At 38.5% G+C, this 25,676-nt stretch overlaps 1 protein-coding gene and 1 long non-coding RNA gene across 2 annotated transcripts; one reads left to right on the plus strand and one right to left on the minus strand.

Annotated features, from left to right (window-relative positions):
* Positions 1-735: 735 nt before the first annotated feature.
* Positions 736-12,679, minus strand: AMBN (ameloblastin). The gene is made up of 11 exons (XM_066280879.1): positions 12,659-12,679; positions 11,646-11,714; positions 9,533-9,583; positions 8,326-8,373; positions 7,712-7,822; positions 5,830-6,066; positions 4,890-4,928; positions 4,568-4,627; positions 4,425-4,469; positions 4,004-4,048; positions 736-1,526 (listed from the first exon to the last, which is right to left on the minus strand). The coding sequence occupies exons 2-11, from the start codon at positions 11,697-11,699 to the stop codon at positions 987-989; spliced, it is 1,230 nt and encodes a 409-aa protein (XP_066136976.1). The 5' UTR covers positions 11,700-11,714; positions 12,659-12,679; the 3' UTR covers positions 736-986.
* Positions 2,199-25,197, plus strand: LOC136338469 (uncharacterized). Its single transcript, XR_010731965.1, has 3 exons — positions 2,199-2,321; positions 18,192-18,344; positions 25,038-25,197. It is a non-coding gene; the product is annotated as an uncharacterized lncRNA (long non-coding RNA).
* The last annotated feature ends 479 nt before the right edge of the window (positions 25,198-25,676 follow it).

Consider the following 25,676-nt stretch of genomic DNA (forward strand, 5'->3'; position numbering starts at 1 on the left):
GTCTGAGTTCTGTGGAGTCTAAGACGTGGGCTGGGCCACTTGGAGGCAGTGGAGAGAATGGGGTAGGGGGCTAGGATTGAGCTAATTCTCACATGGTACTTGGCCTTTGCATAGCACTTTTCACACATGTGCTGGGTTTGGAATGGTCTATTTTGCCATGCTGCTGTGAGATAATGTGGTTTGTCATGTACTTGAGCTTGGCCCAGAGTGGCTGTTTTTGCTATTATTGTGGTTGTCTGTTTATTTGTCAAAAATGTCCACTGTAAGTTCTGAGGAAAGGGACTGTGTCCCTGTTGCCTAGTATAGTACCCAAGACATCGATGGATACTCAACAAGCTTTCCATGACGAATGAATAAATTGAATAAAGAAAGTTAAAGAGTAGCAAAGGTAGGGTATGAGCATGCTTTTCTTAACTGCTTTAATACATGTAAATAATAAACATATACTTCCTGATGTTTTCAGTGAGAAAAATTCTTTATTTAAAATAGACTAGATGGTTTTTACTAGGTTAAATAAAATAGTCTACAAATGAGAATGTAAAATCCAACATACCAAACCCAGCGATACCAGTCAGGGATTGTCCACCGATCCCCATTTAATAACATTTGAATGAAATATTTTATAACTCTGAGAATATGTGCCTTTGCTTAGAGAAAAATTTCCAAAGCAGTGTCACATTTTCTGGATATAACAGCATCATTCTAGTAAGAGAAACTCTGTAATGCCTAAGACAACTAAGAAACAGTGATTTTCCAAATGCAGAGATGAATATTTCTAAGTCACAGAGACTATCGACACATTTTATTTCAGTGAGAGAATGAAAGCAAGAAGGGGACCTACTCTGTTTCTAGCCACTTGTATTTATTAATACATGCAGAGCACTTTCAATGCCTTTGCTGAGGAAGGGGAATAGTGCTTTCGGGAAAAGGCCACGGGGTGAAGCTGGGGATCTGTGCATACAGGAAGTAGCTGATCCTACAGGCTCTCAGGGCTCCTGGAAATGCCACACATCCTGCATAATATGGGGCTGCTGGGCCTTGCTTCCTGGCACTGATGTTTGCTCTGTGTCTGGGGTCTCTGTGGTATCCATGGTTGTTTCTCCCAAGGGTGTGGTCATATCAGAAATGTAGGGCTCATAACCATCAGCTAATTCAGGGGTCATCAGTGGGTCAGCAGCTGCTGGGGTCACCCCGGAGGATCCCTGGCCGTGCCCTGCAAGGCCCCTGGCCAGGCTGGGAATATTGCCCTTCGGTAGAGCAAGAAGCCCTCCAAGGGCACTGGGCACCACTGCTTCTGGAAGGAGAGCTGGGTCTTCGGGATTGGCTGGGGTGGCCTCCAGCACGGGAGAACCTTGCCCAGCTCCTTCTCCCTTCTCTGGGCCTTTGGTTGCAGCAACCGGGGAGTCCAATTCCAGAGTAAAGTCTCCACCTAGGCTTGGGTGGAGAGGCATCCCTCCAAGGTTCGGCCTCAAGCCTCCGAATCCTGGGAACAGGGCTCCATAGGTCATTGGGCCTGCTCTGCCTCCCTGGAAAAAAATCGTTTACCAAAGACACCGTTATCACATACTATTACTATGCCATGCAATTATGCCTGGTCAGATTCACTGAGAAACTATAAAACTGATAGGGAACAGGGAGCTGGCTGACAGCTTGTAAACACATTTCTCCCTAAACTGGCTTTGAAATACAAGGGAGAGAGTTCTGCACCTTCCTGGGTGGGAGAAGCCCAGTTCTCTGCAGGGGAGATGGACACCCTTTGCCACACCTGGCTGAAAAGGTAGGTATGAGAGAAGGAGGGCAGAACCACGTCTACAAACGAAAGGTTATTTGAATGTAATTAAAAAAAAAAAGCAGCTGAAATGGGCAATGCCATCATAAAACAAACAAACAAGAGCAGATCCTTTCCTGAGTTTGTTGACGGATGTTTTGGAGCAGGGGTCCCCAAACTATGGCCCTGTGGGCTGCATGCGGCCCCCTGAGGCCATTTATCTGGACCCTGCCGCACTTCCGGAAGGGGCACCTCTTTCATTGGTGGTCAGTGAGAGGAGCATAGTTCCCATTGAAATACTGGTCAGTTTGTTGATTTAAATTTACTTGTTCTTTATTTTAAATATTGTATTTATTTCAGTTTTGTCTTTTTACTTTAAAATAAGATATGTGCAGTGTGCATAGGGATTTGTTCATAGTTTTTTTTATAGTCCGGCCCTCCAACGGTCTGAGGCACAGTGAACTGGTCCTCTGTGAAAAAAGTTTGGGGACCCCTGTTTTGGAGGATCCTGTCAATAACACTTCTCAGTATCCTCAAAGGAATGAAGCCCCAGGTAAGACATTTTTTTAAAAAAAATAAATGTATATTTAAAAAAAGCTTGATGTCTCTGGAGAAACTAAAATATTATTTTCCTTTGGGAAGTTAGCATTCTAGAACTGAACATGTTTGTTTCTTTTTTTTTTCCTTTGCTGCCTAGAATTCCAAAACCAAAATCTTGAGCTATTCACACCAATTGTTCAGGGCTCTGTAAGTTACATATCTGTAGTCTCATTTCTTCACAGTTTTGATTTATTTAAAACTTTATTTTTAATATTTTGGGTTACATTTATTGTGTTTTTCATAAGCTGCAGCAAAAGCTTCTGAATATGAGTCAGAATGTAAATAAGTTAATTAAAATTATAAGATAATAATGAACACTTTCTTGAAATTTCAAATAGCTGTGTTGGTGTTAAATAGATACAATTTCTTTTTACCTTTACTTGGCTTTTCCACTCTTAGCTTTTGGTGGCACTTTGAATCCCTTGACTGGGCTAAACGGCCCCTTCCTTTTCCTCTCTTAGAGAGCTGAGAGCCTTATCACAGGATCTTTTCCATTCATTAGACTGTAAGTTCACTGAGAACAGGACACTTGCTTATTTTGCCTTTAACATATCTTTCAATGTGTCTATCTCACAGAACGCACTCAATGTTGAGACACAAATTTTCTTTCAGTGATAATATGTGGGTGTATTTATTAATTGATGAGATCTGTCTGTAGTTGCTAATGATTTGTTAATTCAGTATGGTTTTGTTTTGCTTTGTGTTCTAATAGATGTAATGTTTAATTTCCAAGAGAAAAAGACAAATTGTGTAGGTCTAATTGAATCCACATTATAAAGTTGTAATATGCATAGATAATGATAACAGAATAAGAATATACTTGAATTAACTTATTAATATACTTTCAATTTTATAAGATTCAAATTTTATTTTGTGACAGAGACAGAGAGAGGGACAGATATGGACAGACATATAGGAAGAGAGAGAGATGAGAAACATCAATTCTTCATTGCAACATCTTAGTTGTTCATTGATTGCTTTCTCATATGTGCCTTGACTGGAGGGCTACATTAGAGCAAGTGACTGCTTAAGCCAGTAACCTTCGGCTCAAGCCAGCAACCATGGGGTCATGTCTATGATCCCATGCTCAAGCCAGCGACCCTGTGCTCCAGCTGGTGAGCTTGTGCTCAAGCCACCTTGGAGTTTCGAACCTGGGTCCTATGCGTCCCAGCTTGATGCTCTACCCACTGCACCACTGCCTGGTCAGGGTATTAGAATCAAATTTTAAGCTTGGTTGATTTTCTTTTTCTTTTTGACATCTCAGTTTTGAGGTCAAAATAATTTGTGATGTTGTTGAATTTGTTTTGAGGGGTTAAATAGTCCAAGAAGAAACAAGAACTTTGTATATATTTTTTGGTTTGAGATGTTTATCATTCAATGATGACCTTTTCAAGAGATATTTCTCCTTTCCCCATAGTCAAGATGGGGCAAAACCCTATGCTTAAGAATGGTCACCTCTCAAAAATGTTCATTTGGAAAACGTGATGAAATGTTTGTTGCTTCAGAATCAAGCTTTTGGTTTTGGAGCAGAACAATCTGAGACATAGGCTGTATACTTGGCTACTTTCATAGCCAATCACCTTTGACTGTTCTCCCTGGACACTACGTTTAGAAGAGTTTGAAGTTATCACTCACCGCCATTTCTTCTGAGCTCATGATGCCAAGTCTGGTGGGAGCGTTCTGTTAAGAAAGAAACATTGCATCATATTATGAACCAGCTGACTCCTACTGTAGCTAAGTTCAAAGTCATTGAGTTTCTCCTTAAATCTTTATATTAATGCTGCGTTCAGAGGCAGAGTAAAGTGGCGGGATGAGAATTCTTGGATACATGTAATCACTTTGGATAATTCAGATGGCAAATTTACCTTTTATTTAATGCTTTGTGTGTGTGTGGCCAGAATTATCCAAATAGAAAGTGTGTCTCCTTGCCATTTTAGTTGCTATCTTAGGAATTCCGAGAATTTGGAATCTATTGTATGAGGACTGGGTTTTATAATTTTAGCTCTGAAGGTAACATTTAATTAAAAATGACAGTTTTTATAGAATATAGACTTACCAACTGATTTGCTCCATAGGACATATAAAACACTCCTGGATAAAGCTAAATGTAAATATAAGAATTATCATAAAATGCATTTTCCAAGAGAAGAAGTTTTAAATAAATTACAAACAGAAAAGTGGTATTAAGGAAAAACTTACTGCAGATGGTTTGTTTTGTGGAATTGGTCCCCGAGATATCAACTGGGCTATTGAGAACAGCTTTAAGTGATAGAAAATAGAATAAATAATTTATATTTATTACAACACAGGAAAACTGCCCATTACAACCATTTCTAAGAGTGACATAAAACACATTTTCAGATGTCTTCATCTAACAAAGAAGTATCTAATATTTAAGAAAACATAGGAACTCATTATACTTCATATCTATAATAAAAAGAGCAATTTAAAAGTTTTATTCTTCTTTCTTAAAAGATAGAGATATTTTCCCCAAGAAAGTATCCTTGTGATCTGTACTTACTGATGGACCTTGTGGACCAGCAAAATCAATTCCTGGTAGCTGCATTACAGATAAATATTAAAATTACTAAACCATCAAAACAGACAAAGTAAATCAAACACACTATTATTTATGAATGTGATAGAACAGTCTCAAATAAGCTTTCTGGTTTTCACTTTCATTAGTTTTGAGGGCTATAAACTAAGAGATTACAATTGCCTCTTACTGACATAACTCAAGTGCGCAGGCAGGGAGATACAGCATGTCTATCGTGGGTTTGCTTTGTCTTGCACAAATGGAAAGTACTGAGTTTCGGAATCAGAGCATGCCAGGGTGGTTTGAATCCTGACTCTGCCACTTAATTTTTAAGTGATGTTGGGAAGTTTTATAACCTCTTGAAATCTGTCTTTTCCTTTTTTTTTTAAAATCTCTATCTTTATAGGTCTGTAGTCAAGATGATGTGGGGGAATGCTCAATGTCTGCAGCACACAAGTTACACGGTACATTTCTTTTCTGTCCATCACTCTTTTCTCTACATTATTGCAAGGCACTTTTTCAGAGTTGCCTTCTCTACTACCAATAGAGAGATAATAATGCAAACTACTACTTGCAATGCTGAGGAATCAATTATTCTTCTCTGTCCTTCCAACAGTGAAGAGAACCCTGATGATAGGAAGCCTGGATTTGTCTGATTCCCTATTTTCTCCGAAAGCTTTTATTTTTTTTTGCAACTAAGAAACCAAACTTTATAGACACAGGATCTTTTAGAATCCATTTCTCATGGAATGAATACGTATGTTCTACTCCCAGATATGGCAACTGCTTAAAAACATATTTGTATTTTCATGCATTATACCCTAAAATTCTGATTATTTAAATATGCTCTGCAAATCAGTTTTCTTTTTCTTTTCATTAAGTTAGTAGTGATCCTGATCTGAGTTCAGAGAAAGAAATTACATACCTCCATCTTTGGTGGCTTCTCTGAGGGTGCCACCTGCTGTTCAATCATTGGCCCCTCTGCTTGCTGCAAGGGTGGCTGTCCCTGGTAAAGTGGAGGTTGATGTCCTCCCCTCTGGGCTGTGTCCGGGATGGTGGTGACAACAGCGGACTGGAAGAAAGGTTTCTGTCCTGGCTGTTGAGGCTGCAGGGATGGCTGCGATGGAAGAGGTGGGGGATGCACAGGCAAAGAATATTCATACTGCAGAGAAATTTGAAAAAGTGTCAGGAAGCAATGGCTCACTGAACGATGGTGTCTAGAATTTCTAAAGCAAAGAGCCTGGGGAACTTTCTACTTGGAAGAGTCCGCTCATGAAAATAGGAAGCATTGTGAACTTCTTTGTAGAATAAGTCGTTTCCTCCTCTGGATTCTCCTAGTTGCCTCTATGCATCTCATTTACCACTTTCTCACTGGATTATAGTTATTTGTTATCAGTCTCTTTTCAGTCAACTGAGAGAGAATACATCTTATTTATTTTTATAGTCCCAGGACTTAACATAGCTCCTAACAAGTGCCTGGCACATGACAAATACTTAATATATATATTTTTTGAGTTAATGAAGGGAGAAAGAGTAATTAACTAAAATACCAATCAAATTTCTGCACCATGGAGTCCATTTTGGAAACAAAGAGGAGAAACAGTCACCATTAACATAATGTCCTGTCCTACCAAATGTGATTTGGTGGGCGATGCTACCTGCTGTACGAGGCCACCTGGACATAGAAGTTCCTGTTAAAACAACCATGTTTTGTTGATCTTTAAAATGATCTGTGGGCCCTGGCCGGTTGGCTCAGCGGTAGAGCATCGGCCTGGAGTGCAGGGGACCCGGGTTCGATTCCCAGCCAGGGCATATAGGAGAAGCGCCCATTTGCTTCTCCACCCCCCCTTCCTCTCTGTCTCTCTCTTCCCCTCCCGCAGCCAAGGCTCCATTGGAGCAAAGATGGCCCGGGCGCTGGGGATGGCTCCTTGGCCTCTGCCCCAGGTGCTAGAGTGGCTCTGGTCGGGCAGAGCATCGCCCCCTGGTGGGCAGAGCATCGCCCCCTGGTGGGCGTGCCGGGTGGATCCCGGTCGGGTGCATGCGAGAGTCTGTCTGGCTGTCTCTCCCCGTTTCCAGCTTCAGAAAAATACCAAAAAAAAAAAAAAAAAGATCTGTGGTAAATGGCTCCCTATTATTTTTAAATTGATTGCCAGCAACACGGCCCATCTCTAAACTAGTATGGTTTTCATTCTTCTTCCTCACTTATTATTTATATGTCACAACGTAAAGCCTTGTAATATGTTATTTCTTGTGTTATTTCCCAGTCAGATCTGAAATTCCATGAGCCGCAGATCCATTCTTTAATATCTTCACTTTCATTCCCAATTTAAAATTTGTTTTGTTTTTCAAGTACCTAATAAAATAATGGTTAAAGTTAGTTGGTGCATTTATTGATTGCTATAGGGTTCATGATGTGTTAACCAGGACTTTGGCATCATTTTAAATATGCTTTCTAATTATTATTTGGGAAATCTTAATTAAAATGAGAATTGCCTGGAATTTAGCCTGTTTCCATTTTGAGGATAGTTTATTATTATTGCTGTTATTTTAAACATAGGTCTCATATTTGGGAGTCTGTCTATATCTTCTTATTTGAAATACATGGTCAAATGGGTTGAAAATTAAGACAATTTTATCTTAAATATTCTAAAGTACTATAAAGAGTTACAAGTTTTGATGTATTTGGGACCTGGATAATTTTTGTTTATTACTCTTCCATGTCTGTGGGTATATATGACAACTTAGAGAATGTAAGTAGGGGAGGATTTTAAAGCTTGAGCTTTCAAACACGTTACTAACTAACTTACCTGTTGAGTCTCATGTTCCCGTGGTCTCATCCATGGGAAAGGGGCGTGTGGAGGGAGGAGACCATTCAGCCACAAAGAATTGAATGATTTCCCAAAGCCAAATTTTGAATACTAAAGACACGTGAGGAAAAAGAAAGAGAGACACACTCTCATTTCAATATTGGCTTAAACTTGGTTTTCATTTTCTAAAAGATCCACAGAAAGTGTAGAGATAGCAAAAGTGAGAGTGATATTGGTTAATTCAAAACAGCTAGATAAACACTCTCTTCAGCAGACTTAACATCTATTCTGAGCCTGACTATAATATCCTCATAAACTTGTTTGAGATTTAGCTTTTTAAGCACTCATATATTGGGATGTGTAATAACATTGATAATAAAAAAAAGTTTTTTTTACTAATGAAAAATCAACATTGTTTTTTATTTACCCCTGCCCGCCCACCCCAGAATCTTATTTCATTTTAGGTTATCTCAGTTACTCATTTTTTCTTCCAATATTTAGGATATATTGCCTATAAAATATACTTTATAAATGACAAGGCTGCTGCTAATACCACTGCTATCATAACAGTTAATATGATACTTGCAATAAGAGATATCTGAAAATAAGGTTACCTGAGAAAGCATGTTTAATCCCTGCAAGGTGCCCAATTGCCTCATTGTCTGTAAAGAAAATAAAAGTGGGTTAATGTTTATCACATATGCTCCTTTCTTGTACAACACAAATGATATATCAACATATATTATTAGCATAGTTTAGACTGGATCAATTTGAATAAAATAGAATAGACATTAATTATCACTGAAAAATAGAAATGTTGAAAGTGGTCTCGCCATCGTTGTTATTACTTGCATCATGGTAGTGAGCTTGCTTTTTATTATTAAGAGAGAAAAAGCATCATTTAATTGCGGTCACATTGATACATGGGAAAATAGCTCATTCAACTGAAACATGAATGTAAACCTGAGGACATTGTTTCCTTGCCTCTTTTCCCCCCTTTAACTTTGTCTTTTAAAATTCAACCTGAAGAGGAATTTGATAAAATAGGCAAACAAAACAAAATAAAATAAGATAACCTTCATCTTCCTCCCAAACAAAAAAGCCCTCAAAATAAAAAACAGAAAAGATTTTGGAGAAAATGGTATTTGGATAGGTTGTCAGAAAAACCCACAATTTAACAGAAAGTCGATTTCAGTTTAATGGGAAGAAGTTTAGAGTTCTTTGCATTGAATTTAAGCTAGAAATTGAGAAAAAATAACTCAGTGGAATTAGCTTGCTCGTGAAATAGGCATCTAGACAATTTAGGCACTGTTCACCCTCAGACTGTTGTAATATGAATACATTTTGCAAGGTCTTGTGAAAAATATATGATTTCATAAATATCTTTCTATTTGTAATTGTCAATATATTCTATTAATATGGTTAGACAGTTCCATTTTGTTGAGATTTTCATAAGGTAAATTTTCTTCATGAGAACTTTATAATATACAATACTATATGATATATATATACCGTTTGTGATTTTAGAGCAATGTATTTGAATTAATATAGTAATTATATTAATGTAGTAATTATGTTAACATATATATATTAGGTATTAAATAATAGTATTACTTTGATTCACATACAGATGATGTTTAAATGTCTAAAACACCTGAGAATTTAAAAGTAAAGTAAAATTATAAAACAAGGCTTCAATAAATGTCATAAATTTCTAGAACCACATAAGAGGACAGCCACAGAGAAGCAGCCTGTCTGGTTCTTCCCCATCAGGAGTATGCAAATGTAAAAATTAAAAGTAAATGCTCTGACAATACATACCTCCAGGCTCAGACTAGCCATGCCCGGTGTCCCAGGCTGCTGAGGAAACACCTAAACGGGAAGTAAGAATAATTTTGAGTTCTCTTTGGTGAGAAAATTCCATACCCACTGGAAATAGAAGGTATAGCCAAGGGGCCACCATTTGGTTTATTACCCCAGTAGCTTCAAGTTTTGGGCAGAAAGAAGAATGATTTAAATTATATATTTGGGGAATTAACATACTATTTAACAATTTTGGTCCTGCAGAAATCACCTACTCTTTGTCTGCATCTAAATGCTATGTTGCTTTAGAAGCAAAATTTAAATTAGTTTGACAGTCACATAAGAAGTAAAATAAAGCAACAAAATAGATAAGTAAAAGTACTTTATTTTTTTTTTTGTATTTTTCCAGTTAGAAGTGGGAGGCAGACAGACTCTCGCATGCACCCCGGCATGCCCACCAGAGGGCGATGCTCTACCCATGTGGGGCATTGCTCCGTTTCTGCAGGAGCCATTCTAGTGCCTGAGACAGAGGCCATGAAGCCGTCCTCAGCACCTGGGCTAACTTTGCTCCAATGGAGCCTTGGCTGTTGGAGGGGAAGAGAGAGATAGAGAGGAAGGAGAGGGGGGAGGGTGGAAAAGCAGATGGCTGCTTCTCCTGTGTGCCTTGGCCAGGAATCGAAACGGGGACTTCCACACACTGGACCAACGCTCTACCACTGAGCCAACCAGCCAGGGCTGAAAGTACTTTATATTCTTAAAATGTACTATCAAAAAGTAAAGAGGACAAACTTGAGGTCGGTTTTATTGTGTGTTTGACAAACCTACATGCTTCTGGCAATAGAATAGAAACCTGATTTTTTTTTTGAAGTTGGAAACGGGGAGGCAGTCAGACAGACTCCTGCATGCACCCGACCGGGATCCACCCAGCATGCCCACCAGGGGGCGTTGCTCTGTTGCAACCAGAGCCATTCTAGCACCTGAGGCAGAGGCCATAGAGCCATCCTCAGCACCCGGGCCAACTTTGCTCCAATGGAGCCTTGGCTGCGGGAGGGGAAGAGAGACAGAGAGGAAGGAGAGGGGGAGGGGTGGAGAAGCAGATGGGCGCTTCTCCTGTGTGCCCTGGCCGGGAATCGAACCCCGAGACTCCTGCATACCAGGCCAACGCTCTACCACTGAGCCAACCAGCCAGGGCTAGAAACATTTTATTTGTAGAATTGAGGTTTCATCCTTGTAAACAGTTTTCATCCCCTTTCTTCAAAATGTTCAACTTTAAGAAACCCAAATAACTAACCTTTTTTCTCAAGAAACTGAAATATTTTAAAGTTTACTTGAGGCTGACTAGGCTTTCCCAGACAAGAGACCATGTCATATTTCCTTCGGCATCACTCATGTTCATCACATTGCTGTGCATGGCAGGTGTTATTCATTATTTGCCAAAAGCAAATAGCAGCTGAATAAAGTCCTCATGAAAACAGAGTCTCATGCTTTTGGCTTAAGTAGTTCAGTGCTCAAAAGAATTGTATTCTTATGAAATCATCACAGTATATGATAGAGTGGACCAGGTATGTGACTGTGACATACAATTAGCCCTATTGCCATGGCATGTTTAGATTTAAGAAACTTCAGCTCTTGGTCACACAATATCTTCCCTACAAGAAACACTTGTTGGCTAATTACTAGCTTCAAATAGATTAGTTACTAGCTCAGTTTTGTAGCCACAGTAATTTGGCTAATAGTGTTCTTTTAAAAATGAAGAAAATCTACTTCACTTTTTTGGAGAAATTTTCTCTTTCCATTTCAATTTCATAATAGTAGCAAGTAGTTTTAAGAAAATTGTACCTTGGCATTGTAGAGACAACACAAGTCTCCTATTTTTGAATGAATGAAAGGAGATTTAGAAATTGTCTTTGGAATATTTTCAATACCTTTTTGAATAAAGAAATTATGTTTGACTTATTGCTTTTGGATGGTAAGGCTGATATCTGGGCAACTATGACTGTTGTCTCAGGACAAATTATACCATTGGATTAATGCAAATGAGTCTGTGCATGGGCTCTCAGCTCACAGTCCTCAGCATTGTTTGGTATCCAGCAATGTCCCTTTGAGAACACGCTCTAGAAGACTGACTTACCGGCACTGCAGAACTCATTTCCAGGAGGCACAAGATCAGTATCAGGTTCTTCATTTTGAATAGTGGGATCTGAAACAGAAAATTAAATCAGATAAATTTTTATTTTAGAATGGTTGAACGACGATTCTTCAAATGAGCTGAGTCTCTCATCTTCCAAAACAACCAGGTTCAAAACAAAAACAAAAGCAAAAATGGAAAGCTATACATTGCTGAAGAAATGATCTGTATTTACTAGCTTTTGGAAAAAATTGACAAGCAATTAGGAAACAGCTAAGTACTTTTCGTGTAGCTACAACCTAAATAGACATGCAGGAACAACTTTCATGCATATTCTGTAACTGCTATGATATATTTTGTAAAATAAAATATGAACTTGAAAATTCCTTCTACTCTGTGAAATTTTGGTCTATTTAGTACCATTTAAGGAGGTTTTACTTTGTTTCTTTCCATAGTAAATTTTGAAATGAATTGGAAATATAATACAGACAATAATAATTCATAATAAACCTCTATTTGCAGACTTATGGGGTATATCATTCTCTGTTTATGTTACCCACATAACTCAAACCTATATTTTAAAAATAAGAATAAACTTAATGCTTACATTTCCTATAATGTTAATGGAAAGTGTTTCTCAAAATTGAGTTTTTCTTTTTCTAAAATAAATTATCTTTTTAAAATCATTTTATAAGTTCAAAAAGTTCTTTACCCTTACATGAATGAAAGTCTGTTTAGCCAAGAGATTTGTTCATCTTTGAATTCCTTTATAAATTAGGCACTGTCATTCATAATCACAAATAATAAGAAAAGGTTCATAAATAAGTCTTTTTTTTCTTTTTCTTTAGCTGGAAGGGCACAAGGCAGATCTTCTCTGCAACTTGCTAATCATTTACAATAAGCTGTTATTCAGCTTCCGGTGACAAGTGAAGATAATTCCTCTTTATAAAAGCTGCCTAGAGATAGGAAGAAAAAACTTACAGGAATCACATGGAAATCATAAAATCACATTTTACCTTCAATGCTGGCCTGCACTGTGCTCTCAGGGCCTGGTGATGCCAACCAAGTTAGTTCTAAGAAAAGAAGATTAATTATTTTTTTTCTGGACTGTGTGTGTCTGGGACTCGCTCTGTACCTCTCATTCAGGGTAGAACTGAAATCTTTATTTAAAGTACCAACCCACCAATCAAAGTGAAGCAAAATAGGGGAAAGAAACCACCCAAACTCTGCTCCTGCAATTAGCCCACACCTTTTACTGCATGCAAGGACATCGGCCCAGTAGAGTCTCATTATTTTTAATTGTAACTCAACCCCTGTATTTATTCAGAGAACTTGATTGCAGGGAAGACAATGAAGGAATAATAGACGTAAACCCTGAAGACAATCATTTTGGTGAACTGGGGGGAAATACACCTAAAATAGATGCTACACCATTATCTGTTTTGTGCAGGTTTTTATCTGCAGATAACGCTAGTAACCTAGTGCCAACATTCTCAAGAGTTCCACCCTCATGTTTGTTGTGGTTAAAGTAACTCCCTTTCTCTCAACACACACGCACAGTCGAGAAGGAAACACTAAAATAACTTTCTGGGCTTGAAAGAGTGGAGGAAAATATAAGATAAATCATATTATGATCCCCGTCCCCCAATTTCCTACATATTACACTAGAGATAGCCAAACTTCTGTAAGAAATTTAGTTGGACCTCTGGAAGAATCACTTCAGGTAGACCTTTGGTGCATGTTCTTTGGGGGGAAAGAGCCATAAATCAGAGCATTCTCCATGAACCAATCAAGTCAATGGGCACAACTCTTAGCTCTCTCTTTAGACAGACCTCTTTTCAGGCATTTGTGTTGCTTAAAAGGCGAACATGAACTTGGATAGGTTTTTCTCCATGAGCAGATAAGGATGTCTTGGTCATGAGTTGAACTTCAGCTGCATTTGTTATTTCTCTGACCCTCCTTGTCTTTCCAAAGGTGCAATTTCAGACATGGGAGGGGTAAGCATTTAAGAGTAGTTTCTTCAAAAGGGATGAGTCAGTACATTCTCTAGAGATGTAGGGATCTTGCCAATTACAGGGAACATGGAGGAAGCTGGTATTATGAAAGAAATATGTCTTCATACTTAGGTGTAGACCTAAAAGCTTCAAATAATGTTATTCAAGAAGCTGCCTCTAAAAAAAAATCTATTTCCCATTGATAAAATAATTATTGTTAGGATACAGAGAAATAAAGAATGGGAATACGTTTTGTATTCCCATTATAACAGCAAAATGTTATTGAAATGAAAATTACTATTTTTGGCTTCTCTCTTTCTCTCTTCCTCTCTCTATTTCTTTATTTCAGTTCTGGTGCTTGGTCAAGTCTCCTGATTTCTCTAAGCTCCAGTTTCTTCTTTTGTAATAGAAGGATAATCATTTAGTACACAGGCTTATTTTGGGCACTTGGTGAGATGACGAAGATACAGCAGTTGCTATACAACGGGTGCTCAATAAGTGGGATGGTTTTTTTTTATTTTGTGGGAGAAACTACATAAAACAGGAGACCACAAATATACCGTGTGTGTGTGTGTGTGTGTGTGTGTGTGTGTGTGTGTGTTATAGAAGGAGGAGGACTGGCATTTAAGTCTATGAGCTCCAAGGAGGGCAGAGCAAGGACCTGATGGGAGGCATTGCCTTTGCATGGAAATAAATACTAAATCCACGGGATAAGGCTTCCTAATGATTGCTAAATGGAGAAATGGAGTTTGTGTATGTCTTTTATGGTTTATGAGCATGATTATGGCTTCTTAATAATGATGTTTGGTAGGTTTAGATGTCTTGTCTTGCTCTTAAGTCAAATGTTCAAAAATCATAGATGATGTTACATTCACCTTTTTAAATGTCCTTCACACTCAGTCCTGGATTATTGTGTTTCAGATGTTTGCCTGTTAGTTTCTTTCTCCTCCAATTTCCAGCATATCAAGACCAAATTTATCATCTTAAATATTGTATTCAGCATTTTACTGCTCCATTCCAAAACATTTTTGTTCCTTTTTTTTCCAAGTGAGAGAAACAGACTCCTGCATTTGCCCTGACTGGGTTCCACCTGGCAACCCTGGCCTGGAGCCAATGCTTTGCCCATCTGGTGTCATGCTTGCAACTGAGCTATTTTTAGTGCCTGAAGTGGAGGTCATGGAGCCATACTCAGTGCCGAGGCCAACTCTCGTGAACCAACTGAGCCATGGCTGCAGGAAGGGAAGAGAGAGAGAGAGAGAGAGAGAGAGAGAGAGAAAGGGGGAGGGCAGGAAGCATTAACTCCCATATGTGCCTTGATCAGGCAAGCCCAGGGTTTCGAACTGGCAAACTCAGCATTCCAGGTTGATGCTTTATCCACTGCGCCACCACAGGTCAGGTGCATTATTTTAATTTAAGAATAATAAACATAAACGGCTCTGTATACTATATGGTATGAAAAAAATGTTCAGTGATCATGAGTTATTATTGTTATTAGTGAAATAAAGAAACATGCATGCAGAAAACTTGCCTCATAGTAGACTGTGGGCCTTGACTGGAGTTGTTCCAGGCATCAATGGCAGCTATTACAACTAACTAAAATGTATTGGAACGATTTGTTTGCTTATAGGTCTATCTGTTCTCCATGACAAAATGAGGACTTGGAGTTTTGTTTTGTTTTGACATATCCTTTTCAACCTTCTGCTCCAGCCAGAATTGTTTACTCACTCTCCTCAGAATGTGTCATGGTCTCTCTCTTCCTGGGGTTTTGGTTGAAACTTCCTCTCTCTCTAGACTCTTTTCTTACTTCTTCACAACAACTTTCTTTCAAGTTCTACTCAAATTTTACCCTTTTGTGACTCCTTCCCCCACCTTTTCATTTCTCTTGTGTTTTTTTCTTCTCTGAATTCCAATGACTTGTCAGCCATTTGAAAACCATTCAGACACTATATTATTGTAATACCTTTTTTGTTACAGTTCTTTAACATTTCATCCTGCATGTGGTCTTCCAGGTTTTTGGATATGTTTTTCATGTCCTTTCAAACATAAAAAACATTCCTGTGGGGCAAAAATCATCCATTTTACTAAGTTGCATCCTTTGTTGTTCTATGCTCATTATAATAGGTAATATTTGATTAGTATTTATTGTGAGAAGGCATTATTTAATGTTTTACATATATGTATTTAAAAAATTCTCACAAGAATTTTATGAAGAAAATACTCTTTCCTTCCTTTTATACCTGATGAAACTGAACTGTGGAGAGGTGAAGTAAGTTGCCTGAAGTTAACAGTAAGCAGTGGAACCAGTGTTTAGACACAGGCATCTGGCTCCAGAGTCCGTGCTGTCACAAACTATGCCAAAATAAATTAATTACCCAATGACAGAAGACATTGGCAGATACAAAAACAATACGCCTATGTATAAGGAACTTGTCAGATGTTCACTCAAAGAAGAAAGATATATAACAGAAGTTAATAAATCATACAACAAATCAACAATAATTAAAAATCATGTCTAATATCAGAAGACATGATCTCACATGGATGAATGTTACAGAACAGTGATTCTCAATCAGGGAAAATTAAAAAAAAATAATTACAGTGGTCATACAGTATTATATTAGTTTCAGGTGTACAACGTAGTGATTAAACATTTATATAACGTATGACATGCTCACGATAGTAAGTCTAGTCCTCATCAGTCAGGGATGATTTTGCCCCCTTAGGGAACATTTTGAGATTTTGGGAGATGAAGGATGTTTTGGGTTGTCATAATTTGCTGGTGGTGGGGAGTGAGGGGAAAGAGGGGTTTGTTATTGGCATCTAGTGAGTAGAGGCCAAAGGTGCTGCTAAACATTCTATAACGAACAGAGGAGCCCCTCCCCCCCAAATACCCACCTTATACAGTCCTAGATGCCAATAGTGGAGAGGTTGGGAAACTTCGCTAATTAAAAAATGTTATAAAAGTTTTTTTTTTTTTTTTTGTATTTTTCTGAAGCTGGAAATGGGGAGAGACAGTCAGACAGACTCCCGCATGCGCCCGACCGGGATCCACTCGGCACGCCCACCAGGGACGACGCTTTGCCCACCAGGGGGCGCTGCTCTGCCCCTCCGGGGCATCGCTCTGCTGCAACCAGAGCCACTCTAGCGCCTGGGGCAGAGGCCAAGGAGCCATCCCCAGCGCCCGGGCCATCTTTGCTCCAATGGAGCCTTGGCTGCGGGAGGGGAAGAGAGAGACAGAGAGGAAGGAGAGGGGGGGTGGAGAAGCAAATGGGCGCTTCTCCTATGTGCCCTGGCCGGGAATCGTACCCGGGTTCCCCGCACGCCAGGCTGACGCTCTACTGCTGGGCCAACCGGCCAGGGCAAAAAATGTTATAAAAGTTTTGAGGTTGGAGAAATCTTTTTGGGTCAGGTATTAGGAAAGTAGATTTATGCTCATCCTTGAAGGAAGAATGAGATTTGCCAAGATGCTCAATCAATACTTGGCAATTGAGTGAATCTCTGAGTAGTTAGTGTCCAGGGAAAGAACCTGACTGAGTGCCACACATTAAGTCTCAGTGCAAGGGAATGAGGGCGGAGAGTGTGGTCATGTCAGAGAAGGCGACTCCGTAAAGCTGACTTAATAGATATGATGCAGTATTTCTTTAGTGTTATAATTTATATTTCTTTGTGCATTATCAAGGTTAAATATTTTCTTCACATATTTATTGACTACCTAGGTTTCTACTTTTGTAAATTTTTCATGATTTTGCTTATTAACCACAGGGAAATTGATATTCTTGTTAATTTGTATGTATGTTCTATGTATCAGAAAGCATATATTATAAAAAATGTTATATAACAAATAGAACTCTCACCATGTTTAATGTAATTTGACAGAGATTAAAAATTGTATGTAAAATGCCTTCCATGTAAAGGCTTTATATTGTACAATAATTTCTTACATAGTATATTTCACATATATTTACTGGAGTCAGGTTGAGCTCATTTCCTGCCCTTCATGCCTTTTTTTTTTTTTTTTTTTTGCATGGTGGATTCCAAGACACACACCTGATAATTCTAACTGTAAACACACTTGGCATCAATCCTTTCCAAACAGGGGAGATTGTTGCAAAAATACGTGTAATGGATAGAGTGCTTGGCGTTTTATCAAGTAAAACACTCACTTGTTTTGTATGTTAAAATGGTGATCCAACCTGACCAGGCGGTGGCGCAGTGGATAGAGCATCGGACTGGGATGCAGAGGACCCAGGTTTGAGACCTCGAGGTCTCCATCTTGAGCATGGGCTCATCTGGTTTGAGCAAAAGCCCATCAGCTTGGACCCAAGGTTGCTGGCTTGAACAAGGGGTTACCCGGTCTGCTGAAGGCCCGCGGTCAAGGCACATATGAGAAAGCAATCAATGAACAACTAAGGTCTCGCAACGAAAAGCTGATGATTGATGCTTCTCATCTCTCTCCATTCCTGTCTGTCTGTCCCTGTCTATCCCTCTCTCTGACTTTCTCTGTCCCTGTAAAAAAAAAAAATTAAAACAAGGCGATTCATTTGTTTCTTTTCAGGATTATTATCATCTGCCAGTTGATACCCATTATATGCCCAGTTTAGAAGACTTCTGGAAGAATGAGTTGACCACGAAACAAGACAGTATGATTTCAACTGTTCACACATAGACCTTACATGCTGACATCAGAGTCAGTTTTACAGTAGCAATGGTAAGTTTTTGCCTTGCCCAGGAGAAGTTTCTAACGTACATAAGTGGAAAGCAATACAGGAAACAAGTCTGGTGTTACTCACTTAACTGCTGAGTTTGTTCAAGAATGTTTATTAAAAGCTTGTCATGAACAGACCATCGTATTACATATAATGTCCTTTCCTCTCTATCCTGGATTATTGTCTATTCAGATGTTTACCTGTTAGTTTCTTTCTCCTCCAATTTCCTGAGTACTCAGATTGAATTTATCATCTTAAGTACTGGTTTCAGCATTTTACTGCCCTGCCCCCAAACTTTTAAGGATTCCTAAGGCTCTAGTGTAAAATTTATCTCCTGTACCAGACAGTCAAATTAACATTTTAGTTCACCCTTTCCATCTTATCTCCCACATTATATAAATGATGTAAAGAGGAACACTCACCCTTCTTTTCCTCAAAAAACATTAGTCTGGTTAAAGAAACTGTATATGACATTGATACATGAACTGACATGAGCCTTATTATGAAATATCTTACCACGTAAAAGAAGATAGGGTATGGATTGCTTAGTTCCTAAGAATGTGGTTCTGGGGTCAGACTGATCAGGCTGGGATAGAGATTTATGATTCTCAAGCTGTGTGTCTCGGACAAGTTACGCCACCATTCTCAGGTTCAGTTTCCTCATCTGTAAAAGAGCACAAATAAAGAAATATGCACAGAAGTAAATGAAATAGTGCAATAAAGTTCTTAGAACAGTGCCTGGCTTATTGTAAGCATACAACCGATGCAAATTATTATTGATTTAGCATAAATATTAAAAGGATGTCAAAGAGAGAGGCTATTAGAATGAGACAGACTTAATCATAGAAGCATTCTTGCAGGAAATGAATTTTAAATCTAGGATTGCAGAAAATAAAGAATATAGACTGACATTATAAGGTGAAAGACCTTTCCGTATGTAAGGAGTGACCAATTAAAAGAAAAGAGCTGATTGCATGATGGTGGAAGAAAGCAAACTAACTGAGATTGAATGATACGGGGAATCTAGTGAAAAATGTACCCAGTTGGTTGGATGTGATATAATCATGGTTTCAAACATAGTGAATTTAGCTAACTTAACATGCAGAACAAAGAGAAGCTAATTTACCTCACTGTTGTCTCAGTTATTACCATATCCATCTTCCAAGAAGAAAAACCAAGATTTCTAATTTTTGAAACACTTACAGCCACCTGAAATAATAGCTGAGTCTAAGAACTAAGGTAAAGCAAAACAAAAACAAAAAAGAGTCTGTGAACACTTGAGATAGAATCTATTTCTCACTGCTTTCATAGAAATGGGTGTTTGTAATGGTCACTGTGTCATTAAAATCAGGTTAGATTATTTTTTTTATCATTAAATAAGTAAAGAAATGAGGAAGTTAAACTATAGATGTTTTGCCTTTAAAATAATGAAACATGTTGGAATTCCTTACCCTTATCAATTTCTAGGGCAAACACAAACAGTATTCTGGTGGGCACAGAGTGCTGATCCTGAATTACAACCCCTTTCCCTCCCTGGAGAGCGGCTTGGTGTGCCAGAAGGAAGTGTTGAGGCTCTTTTTACCCCTCTTTCTTTACAATTGGAACCTAGAACAAGCCCCGTCAAGCAATTTCCTGAGGCTCTTCTTGGCACATTCCAAAGGCCTACCCATGCCCCCGAAGCTCACACTAAGCCTCAAAGACTCCTGAGATCGAATGCCTCCAATATTTCAGTTTTGAGTCAGTAACTATAGACTAAAAGCCACAAAAATTTCTAATCCAAGATACCTCTAGTTTCTTTCACCCAACCTCTCCAGCCCTACCCCATCTGCAGCCCTTCCCCTGCTATAAATTTTGGGATCTGCACCGACCCAGGAGGAAGGGCGGGGGCGGGAGGAGGGGGAGAGAGGCTCCAGCGGCAATCCGCAATTGCTGCCCTGGGCAGGGGTGAGGCTCTGATCCCCACCACAGGGCCAGGCTGTCCACACTGCTCTAAATTTGTGATGCAGGCTTCCATCCCTCCCTTCACATCTCTCCATTTTCTTTCCTGCATTCTAGATCTCCTTTCTAAGTTAGTTAGGGTGAGTAGAATAGGAAGTGGGTCAACCTTAAACTTTATTAACCTGAAAATTCACTTGTGTGGAGTAGCACATTCTCTGATGACCCCAACGAATGAACCATTATTGGGTATATATAGTGTAATATATGTGATATAAATTCTATGATATAATGTTAATTATGATATTATATAATGTACATGAATTATGTCTCACATAATTCTTTGTATTTATTTTTATTACTGGGAAGTATATTTCAACTGTTTGTAGACTGACATGGATTACAGTAATGATTGTACAATAAAAAATTTTATTGTGACTCTGCAACCCTGCTTTTCATTGGGTGTGTGTGAAGTGTTGGGTTAAATGTCATAAAAAGTTAAAAAGAATTGACTGACCATAAAAGTCTCAGGAATAAAGTTTGGAAGATTTTACTTAATTTTAGATAGAGCAAGGTAACTTTTAGTTGATGTGGTAAAAGTGAAAGACTTTAAACTAATTAACCCACAAATGTAAGAACAACTTCTCCCAGAAAGCAGCCAGACTTGTCAGGCAGGCAGGATGCAGCGTCTGTCTCAGCGTTTCTGGCTGGAGCACAGAAGTGCAGGGGTGCAAAACTGCAGGCGGAGTAACAGGGGAAGCCCATGTGATCAAGCACAAGTATTTGCTCGTTAGAGCAGCTGACTGGTTGTACTTTCCAGGATATAATAAACTGTAGCATAAAATAAGGGGGAAGGGCAATACTGTGTATTGGGTTCGACTTTTACTCTGTGCCTGGCACTCTCCCTGTATTGTTAAATTTATTACTCGCAAAAACCCCAGGGCCAGCTGTGATTATGATTCCCATTGTTTTCAGATGGAAATGAGCACCAAAGAGCTTTCACAAATTGCTCAAGACACCACAGGTAAATTGTGGAATGAATTTCTAATCTAGTCTGGGTCCAAAGCCTCCGGCTCTCCCCTGCAGACTTGTACCCCAACAGTGAGGACTGGAATGGGGCGGTGGGAAGGACACCTGCCTTCCCTCCTGCCTCCTTCCAAGTCTTGCAGAGGCAGGTGGAAAGGGGGCTCCCCAAGTTCATGATAGGTCTGTTCTCACCAAAGTGTGTTTTGAGAAACATCTAGAGATGCCACCTTGAAAAACCAGTTATGTGCTTAAATAGAAACATTGCATTCTATAGCCACAAACACATTATTGGTTCTAGAAAATTCCATTGTAAAGAACCTTTAGAAACTTTCCCCCAATTTCCCCTACATTTGGTTTTCTTACAAAATCTGTTGACATGTGACACTGGTGTTCTGTAAAACGCACCTTAGGAAATGGTACTTAAAGTTGAGTCTGTCTCAGCCTGAAACACGAGCCTGGAGGACAGCGGCTGTCATCTACTTCCTGTATCTCCAGTGCTTGGTAAATGTATTTGTTCACATGTATAAGGCACAGTATTTGTTCAAGAAGTGACTTAGCAAATAAATGAACTCATCTGGGCCCTCCAGACAGGTCTCCACGAATGGAAGGGGCAGCACAGATGTGCTTACTCGGGGAGTAAGAGGGAAGATCCTTCACTTTCAGTGTCGTGTTTAAGGACATGCGAGTCATCTCTCCTTTTATCTTCTGAGATGTGTGTGAAGTTGTACTGATTCCCGCATTCTGCTAGGGAACAGTGGGATGGAAGGAAGCAAGACAATAACGTTTATTCAACATTTGTTAAATGATAGATGTCAGAGAGGCACTTTTTCTATGTTATGTTGTATAATCTTCCTATGAGCTTTATAAAATAAGCCTGATTGTCCCCATCTTTAGATTCAATAACACAGGCTCCAAGAGGTGAAGGAACTTACCAAAGATACGGATCCAATGAGCATGACAGAGTTTGAATTCAGGTCAGCCTGACTCCAAAATCCATATGTGCTGTTCACCGTACATTACTCTGTCCCTCGGTAGAAAACAGGATTTGAATAGATGATATTAACACAGCCTTAGTTACTTTGAGACTTAGATGTGCTGTGAATATGTTGCATATACCACAAATTCTTAATATTAATTCATAAGAATAATTCATAGTAGTTGTTAAAATGGAAAGAAGCCCAGACAGTAAGTCTATTACTTTCATTTGATTATGAACTCCTCTCTGTCTATATTTTTATTTATTTATTTATTTTATTTTATTTTATTTTTTTTGTATTTATTTTTGTCTATATTTTTAAAAAACAATCAGTCTCTACCCCTGTAAAACTTGGAATTGTGAGTTATGGTTACATGCTCTGCAGGTATGTATATATATATATATATATATATATATATTTTTTTTTTTATTTTTTAATTTTTTTAAATTTTTTACTATGCTGCTTTTTTATACATGGGCACTTTGCTCATTTTAAAGCTAAACTTCATTGTTTGTACCAATTATTCAAAGGCTAGAAAACTGACTGATTTCTTTAAAAAAAGAGCTGATCAGAACTGGCAGTCTCTGATTACAGGTCTAAGCCCACTTGGAGAAAATGACATTATGTTCAATCTACATTTCTGTCTGAGAGGCAATGTCTGAAGGTGTTTATGGGGGTAATTACTCAGGGAAAACATAGACTAGAAAAACCAAAAAATGGGTAGACGATCTTTTTCCCCAAAACCAAAGAAACAATCTAACAGAAAGTTAACCAGTAGAGTCCGCATACCTAAAATTTTAGGGTTTTCATGATTCAATTAAGTAACCAATTATAATTGGACAAACATTTTAAAAAGCATGGACAAAAATTTTGTGAGATAAATATATATTAAGGAATTAGAAAACGTGGATTTGCTAAGTAGTTTCATTTTCTTAGTTTGTTACTATAGATGTGTAATTGCTGATGATGACTGTAACTGATATAAAATAATAATAATGAATATTAATGAGCTCTTGCAATGTAATGGGCATATATTAAGCACTTGACTTACCTTACTTAACAACTTGGAAATTCAGTACTTCTGAATGGTATTAATGATCCAAGTTGGAGAGCAACTTCTCCCTTTAATAAAACAAAGCATCCTCCTTATTTCTCTTACACCTGGCTAGCTGCACTCATATATGTTACCTGCATGCCTGGGTAGGCCTTTTGGTTTCTGGTGCCTGTTCTAAACCTAAGTACTTGTCGCTATAATGTGAAGGATGGTAATTAGCTAATTGTTTCCACTCTCTCATAGAGCTTACAATGTCACGTGGCTTATGCTGTTACAAGTTGTAGTAACAAAAATATGTTTCTTAATTAAAGAAAGCAAAATAAGAACAGATGCATTTTCAGGCCTCATGGAGACAGAATGGCATCTCACATCTTCTGCTTGTTCTAGTACTCGCCAGCAGCTTTGTGACTTAGAAGGCACTGTAGCTTTCTCTTTTAGTGGCAGTCACCAATACAGAAACAACTATTCCCCATGCCACTTTGAATGAGCTAGCTCTTGATAACTGACTTTTCCTAAGTTTACTGTTTAAGTTTCCCCAGAGAGAAGAACTGACTGATTCAACTCTTCACCATCCTCTCTAAAAGGTCTGTCTGTATGGGGCAGATCTTTTGAGTCAGGGCAGTATAGATTATTGGTGAGAAGAAGTACCTATCCCTAGTCTAGTCATTTGTGCCCAGGGAGGTAGAGTAAAAGGTATGAGGCATGATTAAAGAAACTTTAAGAAGGGGATGTGAGCCTCTCAGGTATTCTGCAGCTCCCAGAGGAGTTATGACTGTTAGATGCCTTTCTTGGCCTATTCCAGTTTTAAGCTTCTTGACACAATAGAAGTATTAAAAAAATGTTAAAATCAGATAGCTATTTTATTAATTTATAACAAGTAGGAGAAGTCACTGTCTGGTCATATCATGAAATGATACTCATAATCATTTCAATATTTCTCCGTAGAAAGACCTACATCAAACGCTAGCTCATAATCACATAACTCTTCATGAACACAGCTGCTAAGTGGTAAAAGACTAGGCCACTCTGACACAGGTAGCTCGTGGAAGGGTGGACTCGCCACTGGCCCTGGCATACACGGAGTTTCTCAGCTACCAGCTCCTCCACTTTTTGTACATTGCTGATGGCCTTACAAATGGTTTGGAATTTTTTAGTCACTGGGAAGAGCTCCTTCAGTAGGCAATGTTTGGCTGATACTACTGATGTTTCTGATTTATCTTTTTCTAAGGATGGTATTTAATTTTTAACTAAAGAATTGTTTCAAATGAAAATATTTTATTGTAAAAATAATATATGGCTTTCCTTAATACTTCCTGCCACAAGCCTTTGCCTTGCTAAAATTCTGATCATTTATGTACCATTGTGGTCATGGGGCCAAAGATGCAGTGGTCCATGTAGAAATTACTGCCCCTCAAGAGTGTGATGTGACCAAGTCAAGACTGGCATTCTGGGTCTGCCAGAAATGATATGACCAGTGTGGGGCCCTTGGAGTGTATGGAGCAGAATCCATCCTTGAAAAACAAGGTCCATTAAAAATTTCTCTCCTACACCTAAACTACCTACGGGGTCATGGTTTTCTAAGTATGGTCTGGGCATGCCTGGGTTTCTCGAGATACTTTTGGGGTCCTGAATTTAAAACTTTTTGTTTGTAATAGTACTAAGAAGTTATTTGCCCTTTCCACTCTCATTCTCTTCTCCCACAGGTGCATGATGTGGTTTTCCAAAGGCAACATGCTGTATGATATAACAGAGTGAATGCAGGAGACAAGAGAATTCAGCTACCTTCTTTCCAGCCAGACATTGAAGAGATTTACAAATATGTAAAAAACAATGTTGTTATTCTTAATAAAGTTTTTGTTTTGAGAAATAGAGTTACTTTTCATATAAGTATTTTGTTTATATTAACCTCTAATTGGTTTATTGTTGTAAGTTTAAACATATTATGAATAAATGTTAAAAATTTTTTTTAAGTTTTAACTCACAAAGCTTTTTGGGCTCTTCAATAATTTTTTTTTAAGTTTTAATAATTTTATTTTTTAATGGGGCGACATCAATAAATCAGGATACATATATTCAAAGATAACATATCCAGGTTATCTTGTTGTTCAATTATGTTGCATACCCATCACCCAAAGTCAGATTGTCCTCTGTCACCTTCTATCTAGTTTTCTTTGTGCCCCTCCCCCTCTCCCTTTCCCTCTCCCTCTCCCCCCTCCCTTCGTAACCACCACACTCTTATCAGTATCTCTTAGTCTCACTTTTATGTCCCACCTACGTACGGAATAATGCAGTTCCTGTTTTTTTCTGATTTACTTATTTCTCTCCGTATAATGTTATCAAGA

Source organism: Saccopteryx bilineata, chromosome 5, assembly GCF_036850765.1.
Source record: "Saccopteryx bilineata isolate mSacBil1 chromosome 5, mSacBil1_pri_phased_curated, whole genome shotgun sequence".
In the NCBI taxonomy this organism is placed as follows: Eukaryota; Metazoa; Chordata; class Mammalia; order Chiroptera; family Emballonuridae; genus Saccopteryx; species Saccopteryx bilineata.